General features: G+C 44.6%; 1 protein-coding gene across 3 annotated transcripts in view; it reads right to left on the bottom strand.

Annotated features, from left to right (window-relative positions):
• Positions 1-612: 612 nt before the first annotated feature.
• Positions 613-23,158, bottom strand: part of LOC118395004 (desmocollin-1) — a 139,178-nt gene continuing 116,632 nt past the window's right edge. For 2 of the 3 annotated variants that reach the window (XM_035788753.2, XM_052464163.1), the window contains exons 7-14: positions 18,546-18,802; positions 11,896-12,032; positions 10,266-10,387; positions 8,162-8,279; positions 7,451-7,765; positions 6,865-7,069; positions 6,058-6,523; positions 613-5,446 (exon numbers count right to left, since the gene is read on the bottom strand). In XM_035788753.2, the coding sequence (XP_035644646.2) occupies positions 4,430-5,446; positions 6,058-6,523; positions 6,865-7,069; positions 7,451-7,765; positions 8,162-8,279; positions 10,266-10,387; positions 11,896-12,032; positions 18,546-18,802 (2,637 nt within the window). In that variant the 3' untranslated portion in view covers positions 613-4,429. The other variant, XM_052464164.1, reaches the window with a different exon arrangement.

The following is a 23,158-nucleotide window of genomic DNA, read 5'->3' as shown; positions in this document are numbered from 1 at the left end:
TCTCTCTGATGCTCGACATCGCCAGTCTACTAACCACCGGTCCTGGCAACTCAGATAACGCACACCTGGCAACCATCATTACGCACACCTGCTCCCCATCGTTATGCACAACTGGACTTCATCATTACCTTGATTACTTCCCCTTTATTAATCCCTGTAGCTTCAGTCTTCAGGCAGTGTTGGTTTTGTTCACGTTCGGTACGCTTCTTCTGTTTTGTTTATCTGCTTATTCTCACGATTAAACTCGCCTTCTGCACCTGCTTCCTGACTCCTAGCGTATACGTTACGATATGTCTCCCGTTAACATAAAGGTTCAATCAAATAAATGACAGTGTATAGTATACGACACAATCGAGGGATACTACTACAGTGTGTATTACTCTGTTTTGTTTATCTGCTTATTCTCATGATTAACAGTATAATACAGTTTACGCCTTCTGCACCTGCACGCGTACACACACACACACACACACACACACACACACACACACACACACACACACACACACACACACACACACACACACAACATTCAAAGGTAGCACGGAATTGATTGGTGAGATTGTTTCATTTGAGAGACCAATGAGAAAAGACCACCTGCCAAGTGTGACATCTCTTTAAAACATATGATTTTTTATTCAAATTTACAAAAAATAAAAGGAAAAATACAACATAATAAATACATTTACTTTATTCAGCACGCTATCTTGGAATTTGATCAACATCGTGCAGGAGTGATGAAGTCCCAAAGGGAGACTGAACCTGGGGTCGTCTGGTGGCGTTCAATGTTCATGACCTTCTACCCTCCAGAACACACACAGAATACAACCACACACCTCTGAAACACTACATGTAAAGCATGTCAGGACCTGTCATTAAATGCAGTGTATTTTCATTTGCATTTAATTGCGTGGGTAAATGGTTTGATAAATCTCCTGACAATCTCACTTTCTTCTCTGACTAAAGTGAGGGGGGGGGGGGTTGACCAGGAATAGGAAACCCCCGATCCTGGAGTGCCCCTGCGACAGGAGGCGACTGATTCAACTAATCATGCCTTTGATTGGACCAATTTGGTGTTTCGATTCCTTTCCTCCGGAGGTGACATAATCAGTTCAATCAAGTAGTTAAGTGACGGCGGCACTACAAGCCAAGGCCTCGCCATCTACAGATCAATCAGCTGGAGCATCACTCTGATTTAGACCAATCAGCACAAGCAAAACACCAAGAGCCAATCGGCGCTGGCTAACCATGTTTCGGGGGACATAAGTCATTATGTCACAGTAGATGAGGCACCAATCAGTTTATAATTACGACACACACATATATTACATGATCTATATTTATAGGTGTGAACTACATAACATATTCCACAGCGTATGTGAGGGTGTTTTACAGGTGTATGTGGTTATTCCCTGTGAATAGGGCTTGACTGGCCCTGGTAGGGCTAACCTCTATAGTCCTCAAACTCAACTCTGGACCTCTAAGCCAGTTCCATTGTGTTTTTCATTGTTCCCCTCTAATCAGGGACTAATGTAGACCTGGGCAATTCATTATAAGATACAACAGAAAACCACTAGGTTCCGGAGGGTAAGAATTGAATAACCCTTCTCTATAGCCTCCACTATGGTGCCGAGACTATACAATACTAAGGAGGCTAGCCACATCAGGGCTGGAGCCTGGTCAGACCATTCTCCAGGGTCCCGCTCCCCTCTCCCCCCCAGAGATTGTGCACTACTACAGTAGTCCTGGCAGGGTCCAGTCAAGTCTTTGGCCCGGTTTGAATACATTCAAAACGCATCCCTTCTTCCGCCCATCCTCAAAGTGATAATAACGGATCTAAACCCAATTTGATAGGTGAAAGGAAGGGTTCCCTTTCATCGCTTTGACTTGTCAAATCAGTGATAGCTCCGAGGTATGGAGAGATGAAGGGTGCGTTTTTAAAAGTATTTCAACAGGACCTTACACAGGGACACAGTGTGATTGTGGACTCTTATGGTGATCGTGTCGACTTTCTCTTTTCACTAGGGGTTTGTCACAATCTGAGCCAATGTTAAGTTAACAGTGCACAACTTTTGGGCATGGCACATAAAGTCTGAGCTGACAGGAGTCTCTTTTTGCTGCCTCGGGGACACTATATGTATTCTTTGGGGTCGGTTCCATTACAGCTCCAGTCAATTCAGCGAACGGGTTGTGACAATTGCATTGGAGAATAGAACACAGCATCGGGCAGTTTTCCTGGTCCAGTTAAATGGTTTTCAACGGAAACGGAATTCATCGAAATGCTGGCTTTAGAAAGCTACCTCACATAGCCGAGCACACCAGGCTTCTCGTTCTTGTCAGATACATGGCTGGTGAAGCAGAGTACCTGACAAGTAATCGAGTGCTCATGTTCCGCAAAACACTTTTTTGCCAGGTTAAAGACCTATTTGAATACTTTGCTTTTCCACAAGACTGTTGTGTTAGGCACACGATATTCTGGTCTGTCCTAATGTAAAGTACATTGTGCCAGTTTAGTTCAGGGTCAGGTAAATCAAGTCCAGTCTGGTTGAAATATTAATCTAGGCCAGGTCTAAGTTGTCCCAACAGTGCTCTGTTCAAACGTGACAGTTTTTCCACGTACATTTTTTTTTTGTTGTTGTGACAATTATCTTCTCTTTTAACAAGGATATTCGCTGATATTTACAAATGCATTCACATACAGTAGAACAGTAGTTATCGTCCATAGACATCTTCTTAAAAAAAAAACGTAAAAAAAAAAAACTTGATCTGACATTATTCGTAGTCTAGTATTGAACACCACACAGTATAAAAGTGCATTCCAGCTGAAATCCCAGCTCATTCTTAAATTAACCTCTAACCTTTGACCATTACGGGGCCCAGTTGTTTCTGTTCGCTGGGCCTGCTGGTTTTCATTCTGACACTCTTCACTGATAAATGGAAGTTACGGATTGGACGGTTAAGAGTTTTCAGAGTGTGAATAGGCGGTTGAGATTGGTTGAGATTGTTCTCAAATCATGCAGACTTGGTCCTCAAGACATGTTGATTGAGTAGATGGAGGTTTTGCATAAAAAAATTGTCATGTCTCTCCTCTCCTCCCTACATACAGTAAAATAATCGATTTAGAAGAGATTTATTCGATTCATACATAGATTCAATGCATCTTGTTAATACTTTTGCTTTCGTGATTTATTATACAATCAATGCCTGTTAACACAAATTAGTCTTTAGTGTGTGTGGGTGTTGTGGGTCGTTCCATCAATTCGGTGCTTTTTGAGAAGTGTAACTTGGTCATAATAAACTTTGATTCCACCTAATTACAGATTTTTTAAAATCTTGATAAAAAACATGTTTTCCCATCTCAAGAGGTTAATAAAAAAAAACTATATAGTAAGTGCCTATTAAGTTCCAAATAAAGTAACACGGTTGACCGTAACAGGGTTGACCGTAACAGGGTGGACCGTAACAGGGTGGACAATTTCATCTTAATTCAGCCATAAATCCCCTTGTGACAGGGGGAATGGGAGCTTTTCTGTGCAATAGAGTGTGGCAATTGAATGCAAGCTTCACCCCAAAAATAAACATCTACTGGATGTCATAAGGTGAATGCACCAATTTGTAAGTCGCTCTGGATAAGAGCGTCTGCTAAATGACTTAAATGTAAATGTAAATGTAATGTTTTAAAAAGAAAAATGTCTAGCCTGTGTTTGTAAACACAACAACACTCAGCTAAGCCTGGGAATATCATATCCCTTTTTTTCTTCTCACAATGTGTATTTTCCAGTGATACGACTTTTTCAGCGATTTAAATGATTGATCGTTTTTTATTTGGAATGAAGTTGTGAGTTGAATTATTCACTTTTCTGCCTCTGCGGACGGTGTGAATGCAACAGTTTCTGCGCAATCATCTCTCTTCCCCTCTCTCTCACTCTCTCCTTCTTTGTCTTTCTTCTATATCCCCTTCTCCTCCGTGTGGTACCCTAATTTTCCATACTTCCTTGGTCTTGCTTGCACATCCCCCCAAAAAATAAAATAATAATTTGTTTCCTATTTCTCTCTCTCACATACACACCCTCATCCCACACACATGCAAACAAAGAAACACATTTGCTTACTCCCTCTCTCTTTCTATTTCTATAGATGTAGAGCTGAATGAAAATCCTGTCTTGGATGTTTAAGTTGTTTCTCTTTGTCCAGACCACTTAACAAATTGTTGCTGCTTAGTGGAGAAACATCATGCACATTGTCTCAGTATCTGTGCTCACACGTATCAGCCTTTCACCACTTATTGCTTTAAATTACATCAATCACTCCCTCCCCTGCCCTTGCATCCCTGGGCTCATTTTTATCTGTCTCTTTTTATTATTCTCCCTCTTCATCTCTCTCTCCGTTAACTTCTCTTCCCATTATTCTAACTCTGCTTGCCTTTTAATCATTCTTCCACCCTTCCCTCATTCTCTCTCATTTTTTCTCTTCTCCCTCTGTCTTTCCCCTCATCTCCAGACAGCTCCTCTTTCTGCCCCTCCTCTTTTTCATCCTCTTTTTTGTTGTTCTCTACTCCTCCCTCCCCATCCTTCTCCGTCTCCTCTTGTTTTTCTTTCTCCCTATCTCGGAACAGCTTGGCTAGCTCCTGAAATTGTGGACCCCACTCCTCCAGTCCTCCTCCCCACTCCTCCTTCTCTGCATCCTTCTCTCCCTCGCTCTCCAGCGAACTGAGGGAGCCTGCACGTGACCCTGTGCCCTCCAGCCCGTACACCTGCACTGAATCATAGGGAGGCTGCGACGGGTCAAAGGTGACCTGAGCCAGACGAAGGCGGAGGAACTCACCCACCCTGAGGGCCAAGGAGTGACCACCTGGTACTGGACCCCCTCTCCCTGCCTCTATCCCTGGGACCCACCCTGCCCCGTACCCCATGATGCCCCCATATGCACCCCTGGGCTGCCCTGGGAAGGGCAGCATCTGGGGGGTCATATCCCTTCTTCCTAAAATGTATGCCCCAATACCCACCCTGTCCCGCCAGTCAGCCATGAACCCTTCTGGGTAAATCCCCCCGCAAGAAGTGCCAGTCAGAGATATCCCTCCGCCCTCCCTGTCCGGCCTGGCCACCACAAAGTTGCTGCCAATCTCCAGCCCTCCCCTCCCCATGCTCCCAGGGTAGTCCTGCCTCTGTCCCGCTGCCTCCCCCTGCAGGACACTGGTGTAGTTGCGGGCGGCTGACTGCTGAGACTTGCTGTCTGTGCCGTTCGCCCCAGGGCCTCCACCACCAGAGGAACCTCCTTCAGCTAAGCCGGAGCGTTTGGGGGAGAGGCCTGCGCGGGAGGCTCTGCGGCCCGCCATGGGCAGGGTGGCCGAGTCACACACCCAGGCACCTCCCTGACCAACCACGGAGCCAGAGCGGGTCAGGACCAGGCTGTGCTCCCTCTCCCGGGGGAGGGTCTCAGACTGGACCTGCAGGGGACGGGGAGGAGGAGGAGGGTCAGTCAGGGACAGGGGCAGGGCAAGGGAACGGCGCTGTTAAGTGGAAGTAGAAGATAAAGGATAACAAGATGTGATATTGCGGTTGAGAGGAGAGAGAATCGTAAGGGAACGAATGGAGAGATGAATTGGAGAAATAATTAAAGCAGATAGCCGGAGCGTAAGTAAAAGGCCAAAAGAAAGAAACAGGGAGATAAGGAAGATGAGGGAGAGAGAGGAGATGCCGTGAAGGAAGAAAGCAAAAGGCAGAGAGACAGAAGAAGAATAGACAGACAGCGCGCAAGATGCAGAGTGAAAGAGAAACAGAGTTGAGAAGGTACGAGAAGCAGCAGAGGTTAATTGAGCACTAGAAAGAGCTAATAGTGCACTGTGAGAGGAGGATGAAGAAGGAGGTGAAAATCAAGAGACAAAACGTTAAAAAAGGAAAGGACAGAAAGATTCTTTAAATCAAAATATATCAAATTAAAAAAACATACATATTCATCATCATCTCCCCTCAGAACCCTGTTTAATTAGCAGTGCAATAAGCATACCAAATGATAACATTTATTCACTGATTGTGATATACAGTGTCTGTCTCTTACCAAGTCCACTGAGTCCTGGCTTTGGCTCTGCTGCTCGCTGCTGTTCTCTGTACAGTTGCTCATAGCTCCCCCTCCGCCTCTCTCCTGGCTGTCATTGGTCCGCGGTGTCCCTCCATCTGAGGTGCTAACCCCGCCCTGCGGGCCCGTTCCGTCTCTGCTCTCTCTGCTGCTCATTTCAGCTGGGCCTTTGTACACGGCCCCTGGCTCCAGGGCCCCCACCATGGCCCCCTGATTCTGGATGACCAACGAGTGGTCCGGCTGGCCCCCAGGGAAGCGGTAGGCCAGCTCAGCCAGGCCCAGCTCAAACTGGCTCCCTGGAGTACGTCGGAGAACAGGTAAGGTATGGCTGCTGTAGCAGAGGCGGCCGTACATGGGCCCTCCAGGGCCGGAGTAGGCCGGGTCCAGGGTTGGGTTCTGGGCCCAGCTGTAAGACTGGGCTTTGTCCTGGACGTGCTGGGAGTAGCGTCTGGGGGGTAGAAGATAGGGTGTGACAAGGCTAGACTATATGTTACAGCAGCTATACACGGAAACAAATGCCATTGAGGAATAACATAACATAGACATATATCACACAGCACAATAGACCATGTTTGAGGGAAAGTGGAGGTTAGTGGTGCCCAACAAAGTGTAGAATAAAGTGTCATAGTTCCTCTTTATTTTTAGATTAGAGGCTGATTAGTTTTGAGGCAATAACTGATCTAAGTGGATCAATGCAGTCTTAGAGAGACTCCTGAGGACTCTTGAGGACTGGAGTTTTGTCTGCCTGTGTTTCTTCCCAGGACAGCTTTCAATTAAACATACACTCACATGTTCCTGCTGTCCAGGGTGCGGTATACCCTGCGCGAGCTGTGGGGGGCGCTCTGGAGCGCTGCAATGTCGAAGGCGGCCGTGTCGGCCTCACCCCCACCCTCGTCGTCGTAGGTGATGATGTTCTCCCGCACATCGTCCTCCTCCAGGGGGGACAGAGAGTCCCGCTTCTGACGGCGGAGGGACAGGGACAAGGCACTGACCGCTGGGGGTGGGAGGTGGGGAGGGAGAGAGAGAGAGTAAACAAACACTGGAAGGGGCAGATTAGAGTGTTGGTATAGCATATCTCTGCCCTGCATGCTAAAATCAGTAATTGACTTAGAGCCACAGCCAGTCAGACATAGATACACAGTGTACTGTACTAACCCAGTCACATTGGAATTGGAACGACGTGGGCATTCAGGATGTCATTCCCAGAGTCAAATTCCAATGCAATTTGATGTAAATTAGGTTTGTGTTTCCCAGTAGAATAACTAACCAACTAATCATCAAGTCTTGATTGGCTGGATACGGTGTGTTGTAACGAAAGCCTGCAGTGCACACCCTGTGGATCTGGGTCTCTGAGACCAGGGTTGAGTATATTTACCCAGCAGAGTGGCAACACAGGCCAGGATGGCCAGCAGGGCGGCGGTGCTAAGCCCAGGGGAAGGAGAGGTGGACTGCTGGGGAACACACACCGTCTCTCTCTCCCACTCCCAGTCTCCCTCCGTCTGCCTCTCCTTCTCCCCAGCCCGGGCCCCTCCTCTCAGGCAGGGGCAAACAGACACGGTGACCGTCCCAGTGGAGGTCAGGCCAGATGTCCCGTCCCTTAGTACCAGGGGGACGTGCAGCGTGAGGGAGGAGGAGGACGAGCGGGAGAGGGGCTGCAGGGGCGACAAGAGCAACAGGGTGGCGGTGGGGCCTGGAGGAAGAGAGCGAGACAGAGGGGTAAAAAAAACACAAGTAACACAACTGAATTGAATTGAAAGAAATCTCTACTATATACCGGTATTCCCATAGCTTCCCACAGCTTCTCTCAGAGGATGTGTCCGAAAGCATTGGGGAAAAGATGGATGTGGAGTAGAGGCAGAGGTAAACAACAGGGGAAACAAAAGGGGAGGAGGATAAAAGATGTAAACATTTGAAGGCACGGAGGCTGTGAGATGGATGGTAGAGGAGATAGGTAGAGACAGCGAGAGAAGAGGGGGGAGAGGAGTGTGTGTGGGAGAGAGGGGGCCAGACAGAGCAGGGGGAGCGAGATGGGACGTGTGTGTGAGAGAGAGACGTAGAGAAAGGAAGGGAGAGAGACTATAAACACCTCCACTGTCCCTGATGCTGAAGTTGAGGGCGACGCTGGACTCTGGAGGGATGCTGAAATAGACAGCGCTGTCATTCCCTCCCTCATCTCTATCAATCGCACGCAACACCTGCACCACCTGAATGGAAGAGATAAGAGAGAACGTGAGACCAGACACAGAGGAGGAACGATTGGGAGGTGGAGGGAGGATGGGGGAGGGGGAGGTCGGGGAGAGAGAGACACACAGACAAGAAGAGAAAGAGAAAAGAGAAAGATAGAAAAAATAATAGAGATTGAGAAAGAGTACTTCGTAACAACGCATTCCTTTAACTACCGCCCACATCCCTGTGCAAGAGTTCAGCATTTACCTAATCAAAACAAACAGACTCTGCTAGATAAAACCTTTAATACCAAGTAGGAAGTAATTAAAGTATATCTAGCCATAACAGAGGAGGGAATGACTGGGTTGGCTTTCCATATACAATCCACTAAGCCTGGGTTCCGACTGTGAAGATGCACTTAGAAAATAAATTATCTTATTCGATCTAGTGAATATTATCTCAGTTTAAACCATTGGGACTCTCTTAAAATACTGCCTGTGGAGAACAGGCAATACAACATACCTCTTTAATGGACTTTAGAGTGCATTAGTGCGAGTGCAGTTATTCAGACCAGGATTAAGATGTTAGAAAGTTTCTGAGTTATGCAGTAGCTAAGGGCTCTCATTTTGAAAGGGTTTATACATTAGAAACGTTATTTTCTCTGTTTTAATGTCTTTATAAAACTACATTACATACCGAACAAAAATAAATGGAACAATTTCAAAGATTTCACTGGAGTTACCGTTCATATAAGGAAATCAGTCAATTGAAATAAATTCATTAGGCCCTAATCTATGGATTTCACATGACTGGGAATACAGATATGCATCTGCTGGTCAGCGATACCTTAAAAAAAAAGGTAGAGGCGTGGATCAGAAAACCAGTAAGTATCTGGTGTGACCACCATTTGCCTCATGCAGCATGATACATGGAAGAACTGAGACATTTTCAGGTCCCAGGAATTGTGTACAGATCCTTGCAACATGGGGCCGTGCAATATCATGCTGAAACATGACTTGATGGCAGATGGCACGAGAACGGGCCTCAGGATCTCATCACGGTATGAGAAATGTCAAATTGACATTGTTGTGTTCATTGTCCGTAGTTTATGCCTGCCCATACCATAATCCCACCGCCACTAGGGGGCACTATTTTCACAACGTTGACATCAGCAAACCGTTTGCCCACACGACGCCATACATGTGGTCTGTGGTTGTGAGGCCGGTCGGATGTACTGCCAAATTCTCTAAAATGACGTTGGAGGCAGCTTATGGTAGAGAAATGAACATTACATTATCTGGTAACAGCTCAGGTAGACATTCTTGCAGTCAGCAGGCCAATTGCACTCTCCCTCAACACTTGAGACATCTCTAGCATTGTGTTGTCTAACAAAACTGCATTAGAGTGGCATTTTTATGGTCACCAGCACAAGGTGCACGTGTGTAGTGGTCATGCTGTTTAATCAGTTTCTTGATAAGCCACACCTGTCAGGTGGATGGATTATCTTGGCAAAGGAGAAATGCTCACTAAACAGGGATGTAAAGAAATGTGTGCCCCAAATTTGAGAGAAATAAGCTTTTTGTGCATATGGAAGATTTCTGGGATCTTTTATTGCAGCTCATGAAACATGGGACCAACACTTTACATGTTACGCTGATATTTTTGTTCCGTGTACAACAGTTGGCTGATGGATTACTTCCCTGCAAGACGGTTCCTGGAGATTCACAGATCGTGAGACAGAACAACAAGGACAAAGGCACACAAAAGAGGTAATAAACACAAACACAGAGAGAAGGAACAGACGGACAAAGACGACAAATGACTGGAACAGAGACAACACGGCAACGTGGAAAAAGCAAGACAGAAATAGAGGCAGAAAGACGGACACACACACACACACACACACACACACACACACACACACACACACACACACACACACACACACACACACACACACACACACACACACACACACACACACACACACACACACACACCCACTCTCTCTCTCTCTGACTGACCTGTCCGGTGGCTGACGAGTCACACATTGCTGTTGTGTATTTTCTGTCCAGCTCGGGAGCATTGTCATTCAGGTCCAGCGTTTCTATGGTCACCACCACTCTGGACACCTGGCTGGGGTTGTCTGGGGGAGAGGAACCAGGGACATCTGTGTCACTACAGAGAGCATTTCACAACCGCAGAGTGGCCAATGCATCTTCAACTCTGCTGATCAATCCGCTAAGGTGTCCTCGTGACCTAGCCTACATGGTTGCCTTCAATAGATTTGGTTTGAATCTAAAGTAAACATTTGTCATGTGATGTTTTATCAATCTGGCTGAATCAGGGGGTTATTGCTGTATTTTAAGATTGAGCGTTGGAATTAGGGCCTCCATCAAATCAAATGTATTTATATCTTCGTACATCAGCTGACACCTCAAAGTGCTGTACAGAAACCCAGCCTAAAACCCCAAACAGCAAGCAATGCAGAAGCATCGCTCTCTTTCCACATCAAACTGACTTTTCAAAGCGCCAGCATCAAACAATGACAATATGCTCGTAAGGAGAGCCGACATTCATGCAAAGCAGTTATATCAGGGCGCAGTTTAAATGGATTGGGACGGAGTCCACACTGCATTCACACACCCACACACACTTTGGAAGGCACGGACTCATAGTTTGGACTGCTCACATGAGTCCCGTATACACACACACACACGCACACGCACACGCACACACACACACACACACACACACACACACACACACACACACACACACACACACACACACACACACACACACACACACACACACACACACACACACACACACACACACACACACACACACACACACACACACACACACACACACACACACTTTTGGGAAGTCTCTTTGGACTGTGTTCACACACTCTGAGCAGTAACACCATGTTATGGACGCAAGCCTTAGGTCCACATTGCAAGCAATGAGCTCCTAGTGTCGTGGCAGGCAGTGAGAGCAGAGGAGAGAGGCTGCCTCTGGCCACTGAGAGAAGAGACAGTTAGCAATACTGATACCGCCTCCAACGGTCTGGTTTACTCTATGAAGCTCATTAATCAACTCTGGCAGCAGCATTACAACTACTGAAGACCCACTGCAACGCCGGCCAGTAGCACTGCCTAAATAAAGACTGTCACCACACTAACCACTACTGTTGGTACTACGGCGTTACCACTAACTGATATGACTTTAAGGGGATCATTTGGGATTTTTCTTAGCTGGTGGAAATGGTAGTTTAATTAGGATCTGCTGTCTCCCATCCAAGGTGGTTGCCCTCCATTGATTTCCCCTAATTTCACACTCGGTGCTAACATTGCTATAAGCCCTGCTACTATAACCATGAATGAAGCATGGGGGCACTACAGTGCTGCTACTGATAGTACCACTGGCACTGTGTAGCTAATATAAGCCATCAAGACATATCAAGTAAAGCTGCTTAGTGGAGTGTATTGTATTTCAGCTCTCTACGACTTCATTTTATGAGGGTTTATAGGTGTAATGACAAGGGTGAAAAGGTAGACTATAGCTAGTGTAGAATTAATCCTGGTCAGTTCAAGTGATCGGGAAAAACTCCTAGCCCTAAATGATGACGAAGTTGTGCCCTCTGACCTCTCTGTGTGGCGATGACGGTGATGTTGTGCCATTGTTCGCGCTCACGGTCCAGCTCCATGGCCGTGGTGATGAGGCCGCTGTCCGGGGTGATACGGAACAGAGCCTCTGGATCTGACTGGGGATCAATAGAGAACCTGGGAGACGTGGAGAGATGGGGAGGTGGGAGGGGACCAAGAGAGAGAGAGGGGCAGTAGAGAGGGAGAGAGAAAGAGGAAGATAAGGATGAGAGGATATAAATGGCCGGGGAATTACTATCGCAAATTATGGTAGTCGATACGAACTCATTTGAAGTGGATCTGACTTATCTAAATATCTCAATGAACGTTCTAACTACCGTTCATTGGCGGATTGGCCGTCTGGCAATACTGGCAAATGCCAGAAGGGCCGGACCATTTTATTGGGGTTCCAAAAAACAAAAAACATTTATACATATAACACTTTCAACACTGTCAATCCAGCATGACTTCTGCCGCGCTCAAAACAACTGGAAAATAGGAACTGGGAAATATCAGACTTCAGTGAGTTCAAGACAACTGGGAATTTGTAAAAAAAAACAAGCTCCGACTGGGAAAAAAACGTTTTTAATGGTCATCCAGCTCGGATTTGCAAGTTGGGAACTGAAGCCTCTTTCTAGAGCTCCGACCTGAAGATCACTGACGTCATGATTCGCCTTTGTTTTTTTCCCCGAGTTCCCAGTTGTCTTGAAAGCGCCATAAAATCCAGAGAATGCCAGACTTTGATGACAAAGTTTGATGACAAAATTTGCCAACAAGAAGGACTGCCGCACCATCATCCTATTCAAGTGAGCACAGCACAACAAGGTGAGTCCAAAAAGGTATTTCATGCTGCTGCATATATTTTGTAATATGTCATGGAGATATGCATACTGTAGCTAACAAAGTAATACCAAGTGTATGTTGTGTAGAAAGCTGTTAGGAGCCCATGTGCCTCACCCTAATAATTTGCTCCCTTTTCCCCTCATAACTTAGCCTACTGTTCTGACTTGGTGGTGCACATGTAGCCTAGAGCCTGTTTAAGAGAAATGTCATCATCAAATATTGTAAGAGCTTTCATTGTCTGCTTATATGCCCCCTTTATTTATCATACAGTTCTGACTTGGGGTACAGGGAGAATACTGTAAGAACGGCCCAAGTTCTGAATTCTGTCGCTGTACATTTCAAAAGTGCTGAACAAATAGTTACATTGACTAAGTCTGTCCTAACTCGCTCATTATTGTCTTAATCGAAAATTATGAATTGCCCCTTATGCCTTAGTTTGTACATCTCAATTGTCAGTAGAAAAAACACATTTGTATAAGCAAGTCAGCCATATCAGCTATGTTTTTTTTTAAAGGCAGTAAACGAGGCTGAATGAACTATTTCGCTGCCAGACAAGGCTCTGCTGATAGCCAGGTGTAGCAGTGGTAAGGATTCACTACATGGTGCTGAAAATAAAGCTCTGCTGTTGGGACAGTTTTATGTTGGCCCTAACAGTTTGTGGGCACCGTTTGTCAACGTTATAGTGCAATTCATGTATTGTTTAGTGTTGTGTTGTGTAGTGGCTTTCCTGGCATGCATTTTTTTTTTAAACAATTGGTTTGCCCCACCAAGATTTATATGCTAAAATCGCCACTGTGTCAGTCACTCAGTCGAAACGGAAAGGTGTTGCCGAAAAAGTTAGAGAGCAAAAAAAAAAAAAAAGCACTTGAGGCTGATGCTGCTGAATGTTGTGAAATGAAACAACTTATTTGCTACGAGTTCAGGCTCTGCTGGTTTGAGTGCTCTGTCTGTGATAAATGACAGATAAGCTGCTGTAGTGCAGTCGAGGTAGGAAGAGGAAAAGGAGAAAGACACATTTACGTACACTGACACAGACCATGTAGCCTACTGCTGCCAGGTAGTATTTAGTCCGTATATTGTATGACATATATTTCATACCTATTATAGTAGGCTAATTAGTGAAGGGAGGATTCGGAGGAACATTTAGATACTAGGCTACCAGCAAAATAGTCTAACAAGCCATTAGATTGGCATTTTATGTAGGTAAGGCAATAGCCATCTATTAGACATTTATACAGTGCTTTTTGCTAAACACAAGTCATCATGTATAAAGGTCAATTGGGGCAATACACCCAGTCACTACAAAGATACAGGTGTCTTTCCTAACTCAGTTGTCGGAGAAGAAGGAAACTGCTCAGGGATTTCACCATGCCAATTGGTGATTTTAAAACAGTTATAGAGATGAATGGTTGTGATAAGAGAAAACGGAGGATGGATGGACAACATTGTAGTTACTCCACAATACTAACCTAAATGACAGAGTGAAAAGAAGAAAGCCTGTACAAAACTAAAATATTCCAAAACATGCATCCTGTTTGTTGCAAAGAAATGTACTTTTTGTCCTGAATACAAAGCGTTATGTTTGGGGCAAATCAACACATCACTGAGTACCACTCATCATATTTTCATTCAGGTGGTGGCTGTGTCATGTATTGGGTAAGCTTGTCATCGGCAAGGACTGCAAAGTTTTTTGGGATAAAAAGAATGTTGGATGTTTCTGAGTGGCCTAGTTACAGTTTTGACTTAAATCAGCTTGAAGATCTATGGCAAGTCCTGACATTGACTGTCTAGCAATGATCAACAATCAACTTGACTGAGCTTGAAGCATTTTCAAAAGAATAATGGGCAAATATTGTACAATACAGGTGTGCAAAGCTTTTAGAGACTTACCCAAGAATACTCAAAGTATTTTCTGTATCTAATTTGAATACATTTGCAAACATTTCTAAATGCATGTTTTCCCTTTGTTATTGTAGGGTAATTAATATAATAATAATAATATAATAATATAATATATGCCATTTAGCAGACGCTTTTATCCAAAGCGACTTACAGTCATGTGTGCATACATTCTACGTATGGGTGGTCCCGGGGATCGAACCCACTACCCTGGCGTTACAAGCGCCATGCTCTACCAACTGAGCTACAGAATTGTGTCCAGATGGGTGGGAGATAAAACATATATATATTTAATCCATTTTGAATTCAGGCTGGAGCACAACAAAATGTGGAATAAGTTAATGGGTATGAATACTTTCTGAAGGCACTGTAAACACTTAGCTATGTGGGCAGGGAGGAACACTTTAAATGCACTACTTTTAAATTGATAATTGGGCTTTTTAAAATGTATTATATAAGCCAATGGTCATTTACAACACATTTATTCCGTGATTTTGTTCTTGTCTAATATACAGTACCAGTCAAAAGTGTGGAAACCCATATTCATTCATGGTTTTTCTTTATTTGTACTATTTTCTATATTGTAGAATAACAGTGGAGACATCACAACTATGAAATACATATATACTGTATATATTTTATATTTGAGATTCTTCAAAGTAGCCACCCGTTGCATTGATGACAGCTTTGCACACTCTTGGCATTCTTTCAACCAGCTTCATGAGGAACGCGCTTTTCCAACAAGTCTCTTCTTATTATTGGTGTCCTTTAGTAGTGGTTTCTTTGCAGCAATTTGACCACGAAGGCCTGTTTCACGCAGTCTCCTCTGAACAGTTGAATTTGAGATGTGTCTGTTACCTGAAATCTGTGAAGCATTTATTTTAGCTGCATTCTGAGGTGCAGTTAACTCACGTGAATGTATCCTCCGCAGCCGAGGTATAACTCTGGGTCTCCCTTTCCTGTGGCGGTCCTCATGAGAGCCAGTTTCATCATAGCGCCCGATGGTTTTTGCAACTGCACTTGAAGAGACTTTCAAAGTTCGACATTTTACGGATTGACTGACCTTCATGTCTTAAAAGTAATGATGGACTGTCGTCTCTCTTTGCTTCTTTGAGCTGTTCTTGCCATAATATGGACTTGGTATTTTACCAAAATAGGGCTAATTTCTGTATACCACCCCTACCTAGTCACAACACAACTGATCGGCTCAAATGCATTTAGAAGGAAAGAAAGTCCACAAATTAACTTTCAACAAGGCAAACCTAGGCTAGGATATTGCTGGGCACAGCACAGCCAGTGTAGTGTGTTCCCCTGGTCCCAGTTATTCTAGGCTTAACAGCACAGACAGCTCAGCTGCAACAGTCAAGTTTAGTGGACGTAGGCAGAAACCAGAGAGAAAGTGCATGCGAGAGAGAGAGAGAGAGAGAGACACACTGACGCATGTACTACCAGTTAATTGATATTTTGGCTCTATATTATATATGTAATAATAATTAACCCTTAGGATAGGGAGGGACATGTATTACAGCAATATTAGTAATAAGGCTTTCACAAGGTATTATGAGCCAATGCTCATCTATTAGGCATTTATTTAGTAATCGTTCTTCTTCATCTAATAAATGTGTTTATTCATTCACAACTAGGATGCTGCTGGGCCCAGCACTGGCAGTGTGGTCTTCTGATACCAGTGTTGTGGGGAAAGGATGCTATGCAGAGACAGGTCAGAGGTGAGTACAGTGGACATAGGAAGAAAACAGCCATTTATTTATTTATTTTACTAGGCAAGTCAGTTAAGAACATATTCTTATTTTCAATGACGGCCTAGGAACAGTGGGTTAAATGCCTGTTCGGGGGCAGAACGACAGATTTGTACCTTGTCAGCTCGGGGGTTTGAACTTTCAAACTTCCGATTACTAGTCCAACGCTCTAACCACTAGGCTACCCTGCCGCCCCAATTAACACTTTGGAGTGACAGACAGACAGACAGAGTGACAGCAGAGAAGAGGCAAAGACAGACTGCACAACAGGGAGGCAGAGAAGAGAACTGAAGAGAACATACAGTGCCTTCAGAAAGTATTCAGACCCCTTGACTTTTTCCACATTTTGTTTCACATTACAGCCTTATTCTAAAATGGATTAAATATTTTTTTCCCCTCATTAATCTCCACACAATACCCCACAATTACAAAGCAAAACCTTATTTTTTTATATATATATACATTTGTGCAAATGTATAAAAAAAAAGAAACATGGAAACATAAAATGTATATAAGTATTCAGACCCTTTCCTCAGGACTTTGTTGAAGCACCTTTGGCAGCAAATTACAGCATCAAGTCTTCTTGGGTATGACGCTACAAGCTTGGCACACCTGTATTTGGGGAGTTTCTCCCATTCTTCTCTGCAGATCGGCAGGGTAGCCTAGTGGTTAGGGTGTTGGGATAGTAACCAAAAGGTTGCAAGTTTGAATCCCCGAGCTGACAAGGTACAAATCTGTTGTTCTGCCCCTGAACAAGGCAGTTAACCCACAAATAAGAATGTGTTCTTAACTGACTTGCCTAGTAAAATTGGATGGGGAGCATCTCTCCCCAGAGATGTTTGATCGGGTTCAAGTCCGGGCTCTGTCTGGGCCACTTAATGACATTCAGAGACTTGTCCCGAAGCCACTCCTGCGTTGTCTTGGCTGTGTGCTTATGGTCATTGTCCTGTTGGAAGGTGAACCTTCGCCCCAGTCTGAGGTCCTGAGAGCTTTGGAGCAGGTCTGTCATGTGCCTTTTACTGAGGAGTGGCTTCCGTCTGGCCACTAAGATAAAGGCCTTGATTGGTAGAGATGGTTATGCTTTTGGAAGGTTCTCCCATCTCCGCAGAGGAACTCTAGAGCTCTGTCAGAGTAACCATCAGGTTCTTGGTCACCCCCTTGACCAAGGCCCTTCTTCCCCAATTGCTCAGTTTGGCCGGGTGGCCAGCTCTAGGAAGAGTCCTGATGGTTCCAAACCTCTCCCATTTAAGAATGATGGAAACCGCTGTTTTCTTGGGGGCCTTCAATGCTGCAGACATTTTTTGTACCCAGATCTGTGCCTTGACACAATCTGGGGGAGGGGGAGGTCGGGGAGTCTGTCTGTCTGTCTGTCTGTCTGTCTGTCTGTCTGTCTGTCTGTCTGTCTGTCTGTCTGTCTGTCTGTCTATATCATAGATGGCATACATAAATGACGTCACACCATTCATTTCTATGTGAAGCCTGAATAGCGCATTTGAAGTCAAGGAAGTTGATTTTAGCGACTAAGATGGCATCTCATGGGTAATATTCTCAAGATATAACGTGCAGTTTGAGCTAGTCCAGGAATTAACGTTGCAGGCTAGCTCAGTGCTGACCCCTCTCATTAAGGATCTCAAGTTGAAGGCCGACCAGGGTGGACCCTCGGTCAGGGTTTTTCTCTTGTTATGTCAGGCATTGACAGTTCCAAAATTAGCCCATATCAGCAAAAAAATCATTTGATTGGTAAATTAGTCTAGCGGCCAGCTATCTAAACCTGTACAGCTATCTATACTTGTACTGCAAAATTTCTCTCCGCCCCATGACAAAATGTATAGAATTATAACTGCAAGAAGAGTCCGCTAAAATGTTTTGCTTTCAAGGTGTGGGGCCCCAAAACCTATATTTAACTTAGGGCCACCAAAAGACTACGGCTGGCTCTGAGCATGTGTGGGTATGGATACTGAGGCCCCTCATGATAGCCCCCACCCCCATCAAAGTTGCCCATCCCTGATTTATACAAAGATGGCCCTTTTCCCGTTGAGGTTTTCCGGTTCACTATAATGGAGGATCCCAGTCGGCCTTGAACTTCAGGCCTTCAATGAGAGGGGACAGAAGTTCTCCCCTGGTCTGTATAGGATCCACTCTAGTCCAGTACCTGATGTTATTGGTGAGTCCAGTATCAGGGTCCACAGCACTAACCCGTCCCACAGTGCAGGCGGGAGGGCAGTTCTCCGACACATCCATACGGTAGCGAGCCCGGGAGAAGCGGGGCGGCTCGTCTGCGTCCAGCACGGCCACCCGGATGGAGGCGCGGTCCTTAAAGGGCCCGCGGCGGAGGAAACGAGGGTCCACCATGGGGTTCAACACCTCCACGGAGAAAGAGTAGGAGCTACGACTCTCATAGTCCACAGCCTGCGGAGAGGGAGTGAGGGACAGTTATTGATACACCCGCAATAACATCTGATAAATATGTGCATGTGACAAATACTATTTGATTTGGTTGGAGAGAGAGAGAGAGAGAGAGAGAGAGAGAGAGAGAGAGAGAGAGAGAGAGAGAGAGAGAGAGAGAGAGAGAGAGAGAGAGAGCGCTTACAGTAACTACATGTTGGTTCTGTAGTGTAACATTGCCAAGTGATATTGTATCACACTTTCCCTTTACAACACCGGGAGTTAATGTGTTCACATTCTCATGCATGCTCCTGGGTATGGTGTGGAAACATAGACAAATAAAATCATATTGACATTTCGCAAAGGTATGTTTCATTCAGTGGTAGAAACTTAAGCATCAGCATCAAGTATGATGCATTGACCTGGTTACGTACAGGCATATCATGTACCCATGCTATTACATTCACAGATGTAGTCAGACAAGTAGGAAGCTGTGAGGGTTTCATGATACAGCTCCAATCTGGTCTGAATCTGGCATCTGCTGAGACGTTATGACTGTCTGCCTGTCTATCTTTCTGGCTGGCTGCTCATTGTGGTTTCTCTTAGCAGGAGGGTTCCTCTAGGAATGAGCTCGTCTGTGATCAGATCAGGAGAGGTGATTGCTAGTGAGGGCAAAGCCCTACCTTGATTACATTCTGGAGAGCGACACGGCTGGGTTTGGTTAAAAACAGCGTTCTGAGGTTTTCTTACATGCCAATATTGGATGGAGTCAGTATGATTGGCAGAAACATGCAGACTGGACTGGACTAGGAATTAATAGAGTGATTTGGTATGAGCAATATTCAACGCATGAGTGAAAAAAAATATATTTGACTGCCCCTTGTCCTTGGAGGAAAATCTGGATATTTTTCTCTTCTTTCTGATCTCCCCTCTTTTTTTTCTCACAGTTGTAAAGAACTGCATTCTCTTACAAGAAATCTGTAATCTTAACAGGACAGAGATTGATTAAAAATGATGCAGTGAGAAAAGGGGAATTGAAGGGCACAGATATTGAAATATAGGCAAAATAACGGAAAGATTTCGAAGCAGGAAAAAGGGAAATGTCAGAGAGAGAGAGAGAGAGCCAGGGAGAGAGGGAGTGAGGGGGTAGACAGAGAGAAAGGTTCTCTAACAGGATCCCATTAGAGGGAGAGAGAGACAATCTGTCTGAGGAGGAGAGATGTCACTTACACTGTGAACACACACTTATCACCCACTCCCTCCCTTCCCCCTCCCTTCATTCCTCCCGCCCTCTCTCTCTCCCATGCACTCCATCACAGTCTCCACTCCCATCCTAGTGTGTAGAGGTCCATCTCTGACACCCAGAACACACACTCATCTCTTTCTCTCGCTCAGGCTTAGAGAAAGCACTTATCACAACCACCACCTCCCTTTTTCTGTCTCACTTCCTCATCCTATATGCTGCTTTCTCTCTCCATCTCCATCTCTCTCTCTCTCACTCTTCCACTCACACTCTCTGTCTCTCAGTCTCCCACTCTCTCACTCTCTCCCACTCTCTCACTCTCCCACTCACTCTCTCACTCTCTCACTCTCCCGGTGCTTGTACACTAGATAGCGGTAAATTGCAGCGTGCCGCTTAGGCCACAAATTGTGACTTGATTGTTGACGTGCTGGCAGCATATAGCAGCATGTTTGATTGTGTGTCAAGAATTCAGCATAGCAAGTTTGTATGAAGGTCTGGTTAATATTGGGTACATAGTTCAATAGTAATATCCTCTAAAACGCTCTGGTGACAAACAAACTTTGCTGCCCTGTTTCCAATTGTCCACATGGCTGGGAGAACCTATTCAAGTAAGTAAATACATGTTGAAAATGTTGTTTTTTAAAATGCATTATTAGACTAGCTACAGTGCAGGCTAAATCAGACGAGCTGCTAAATGAGATAGCTGGTTGGCTAGCTAGCTATCTAGCCAACTTCACATACTGTATGGATAGCTAGCCAAGTGATTGAAATATCACCATCTACCTAACTTCATATTAGCTAGCTATCTTGATGTATTTATCACTGTATTTATCACTGTAAAACAACAAACTCCAAATGCATTTGTAGGTAGCTAGCTAACAGACATGGAGGAGGGTGAAAGGATAGCAGCCCCAACTGTCAGTGAGAGAGTAGGCTATTCTGGATAGGGCAGGTACTTTTGAGTAGTTCCAGTCCCTAGAATTGAGGACGGAGATGATAGCAACATAATATGCTATCAGTGCGGTGTCATTTCTTGTGAGGTTTTCTGTCTGCGGATGAAGAGGGCCCAATGAAGAGCAGTGGTTCTCAGTCCTGGTCCTGGGGTCCTAAAGAGGGGCACATTTATGTTTTTTCCTCAGCACTGCACAGCTGATTCAAATGATCAACTCATCATCAAGCTTCAAGGGGTATTTATGTATTCATTTGTGATGCTTGATATGATCCTGTTATTGACACATGCACATATGTGTGTCCATGCATCTATCAATCCAACGCAATCCACAATGACCTGGTGATGTAAATGTCTCTAATAATTACATTATCTTCCATATTCCTACAGATACCTTGTAACTGGAGATTCCTTCAAAACGATTGCCTACGGTTAACGTGTAGGGCACTGCAAGGTGACCAGGGTCATCTGGGACTGCCTCGTTGAGGAATTCAGGTGTGTGAAGGCTACCTGTGTCCTGCATAACTTCACGAGGATGGACACGAGGACCAGGAGGGGATCTGCAGCTCGCCGCCGTGTGTGACAGAGGAGAAGTCTGCTACACTGCAGGATGTTTCAAGGATGGGGTCCAACAACGCAGCAAGAAAGGCAATCCGTGTGGGAGATCTTCACCTCCTACTTCTTCAAAGAAGGTGCTGTTCCTTGGCAACACCATATACTACACTATGCACAACCAAAGGCTCTTTTAAGAGCCATTCACATTGCAATGAGAGTATTCTTCCATTTACTTAGCTACATCAACTGCAGTTATTCAATTCCCAGTTTCTCTCCCTTTGATGTCTACTTCTCAGGTGAGGGTGTGACGTCTGTACAAAAACAAAACAGGCTATTTTAAATCACCCATATTGAAAACCCACACCAACACACTCATGTCTCAATCGGATGACTGGATTGTGTTGTGCAGTAAGCAGGCTCAGGTGTATAACTGTGGCTCCTTCCACCTTCAAAGACTAGGCAAGAGGGGCGATCATGGAGAATAGTAAGACACTTCATTATTCCTATAACTACGCTATATTGTTTGTCCTCGTGTGTTCGTTCATGTTTTCAGCATAAAGTTCTCTGCAGCCACTTAGTGTGGTGTGGAATCCAGGTGAGGCGACACACACAGATTTCTGTTGAACACTGTCTCTTTAACTACCTTATTATCTCAATAACACTCCCTCACTTCATCCCTCTCTCCTCTTCTCCCTAAATCCTCTAGGTTATATCAGCTGTGTCGGTGAACCCCTCCCGCATCTGAACTGGCTACATAGAGGGCACAGCATGATCAGAGGTGAGAGGTCAACAGGAAGTATTTTTAAAGAGATCCTTTACATTGAAATAGAGATAGAGATGCAGTAGTCCCAGAGTTAATGATCCAAGTTCAGTTTTGCATTTCACGTCCTGATTTTTATGATGAATAACAACGTTAGAATAAAAAAATAAATAATACATCTCTCTCTCCCTCCATCTGCCTCTACTCTGCAGCTGTGTTTTGATGTGAGAGAGGATGCCAACCCCCAGTCCCATCATCGCCACCTCACCAGCTTTTAAGGTAACCTTCGGGCTGACTAGAGACACTATTATGTAATTGTGATGAACTGAGAGAATATTTGGGTAGCACTGTGATTCATTAATCATATGCTACCTTCCCTGCTCCTACGTTCTTACCCCTTTCCCTTTCTGTCTTTTACACCTCCCTCACCACCTCTTTCTTCCTCTGTTTTTATAACGCACAACAGATGTGCATTGAAGTACAGATTGAACGTGTATTTATACTATTACGATGATAATACTTATAACGCATGTATTTCTAACACTTGGATAATGAACTTCTTTCAATAAAGAGTTTCACATTCTCTACTGGTTCAAATTAAGTCTCATTTGATGAAATACTACACCTATCCTGTGTTTATCAGATCAATGCAGATGAAGGGCATTAGATATTGAGATGAGCCGGTTTTAGAGTATTTACGTGATGCATAAGCAGTGTAGTGTACTGTTTTTTTTTAAATTATGTTTCGGGTATATATGAATTACAAATCAGCCTTTAACTAGTTAAATCATGTTTCTAGTTTATTAGTTACAATATGTAATCGTTGATGTCCCAGGACCAAGATTGGTAGACACTGTTGAAGTGTATGACTGT

The sequence above is a fragment of the Oncorhynchus keta genome, chromosome 15 (assembly GCF_023373465.1).
Source record: "Oncorhynchus keta strain PuntledgeMale-10-30-2019 chromosome 15, Oket_V2, whole genome shotgun sequence".
In the NCBI taxonomy this organism is placed as follows: Eukaryota; Metazoa; Chordata; class Actinopteri; order Salmoniformes; family Salmonidae; genus Oncorhynchus; species Oncorhynchus keta.
This window is presented reverse-complemented; position numbering and strand designations above follow the sequence as displayed.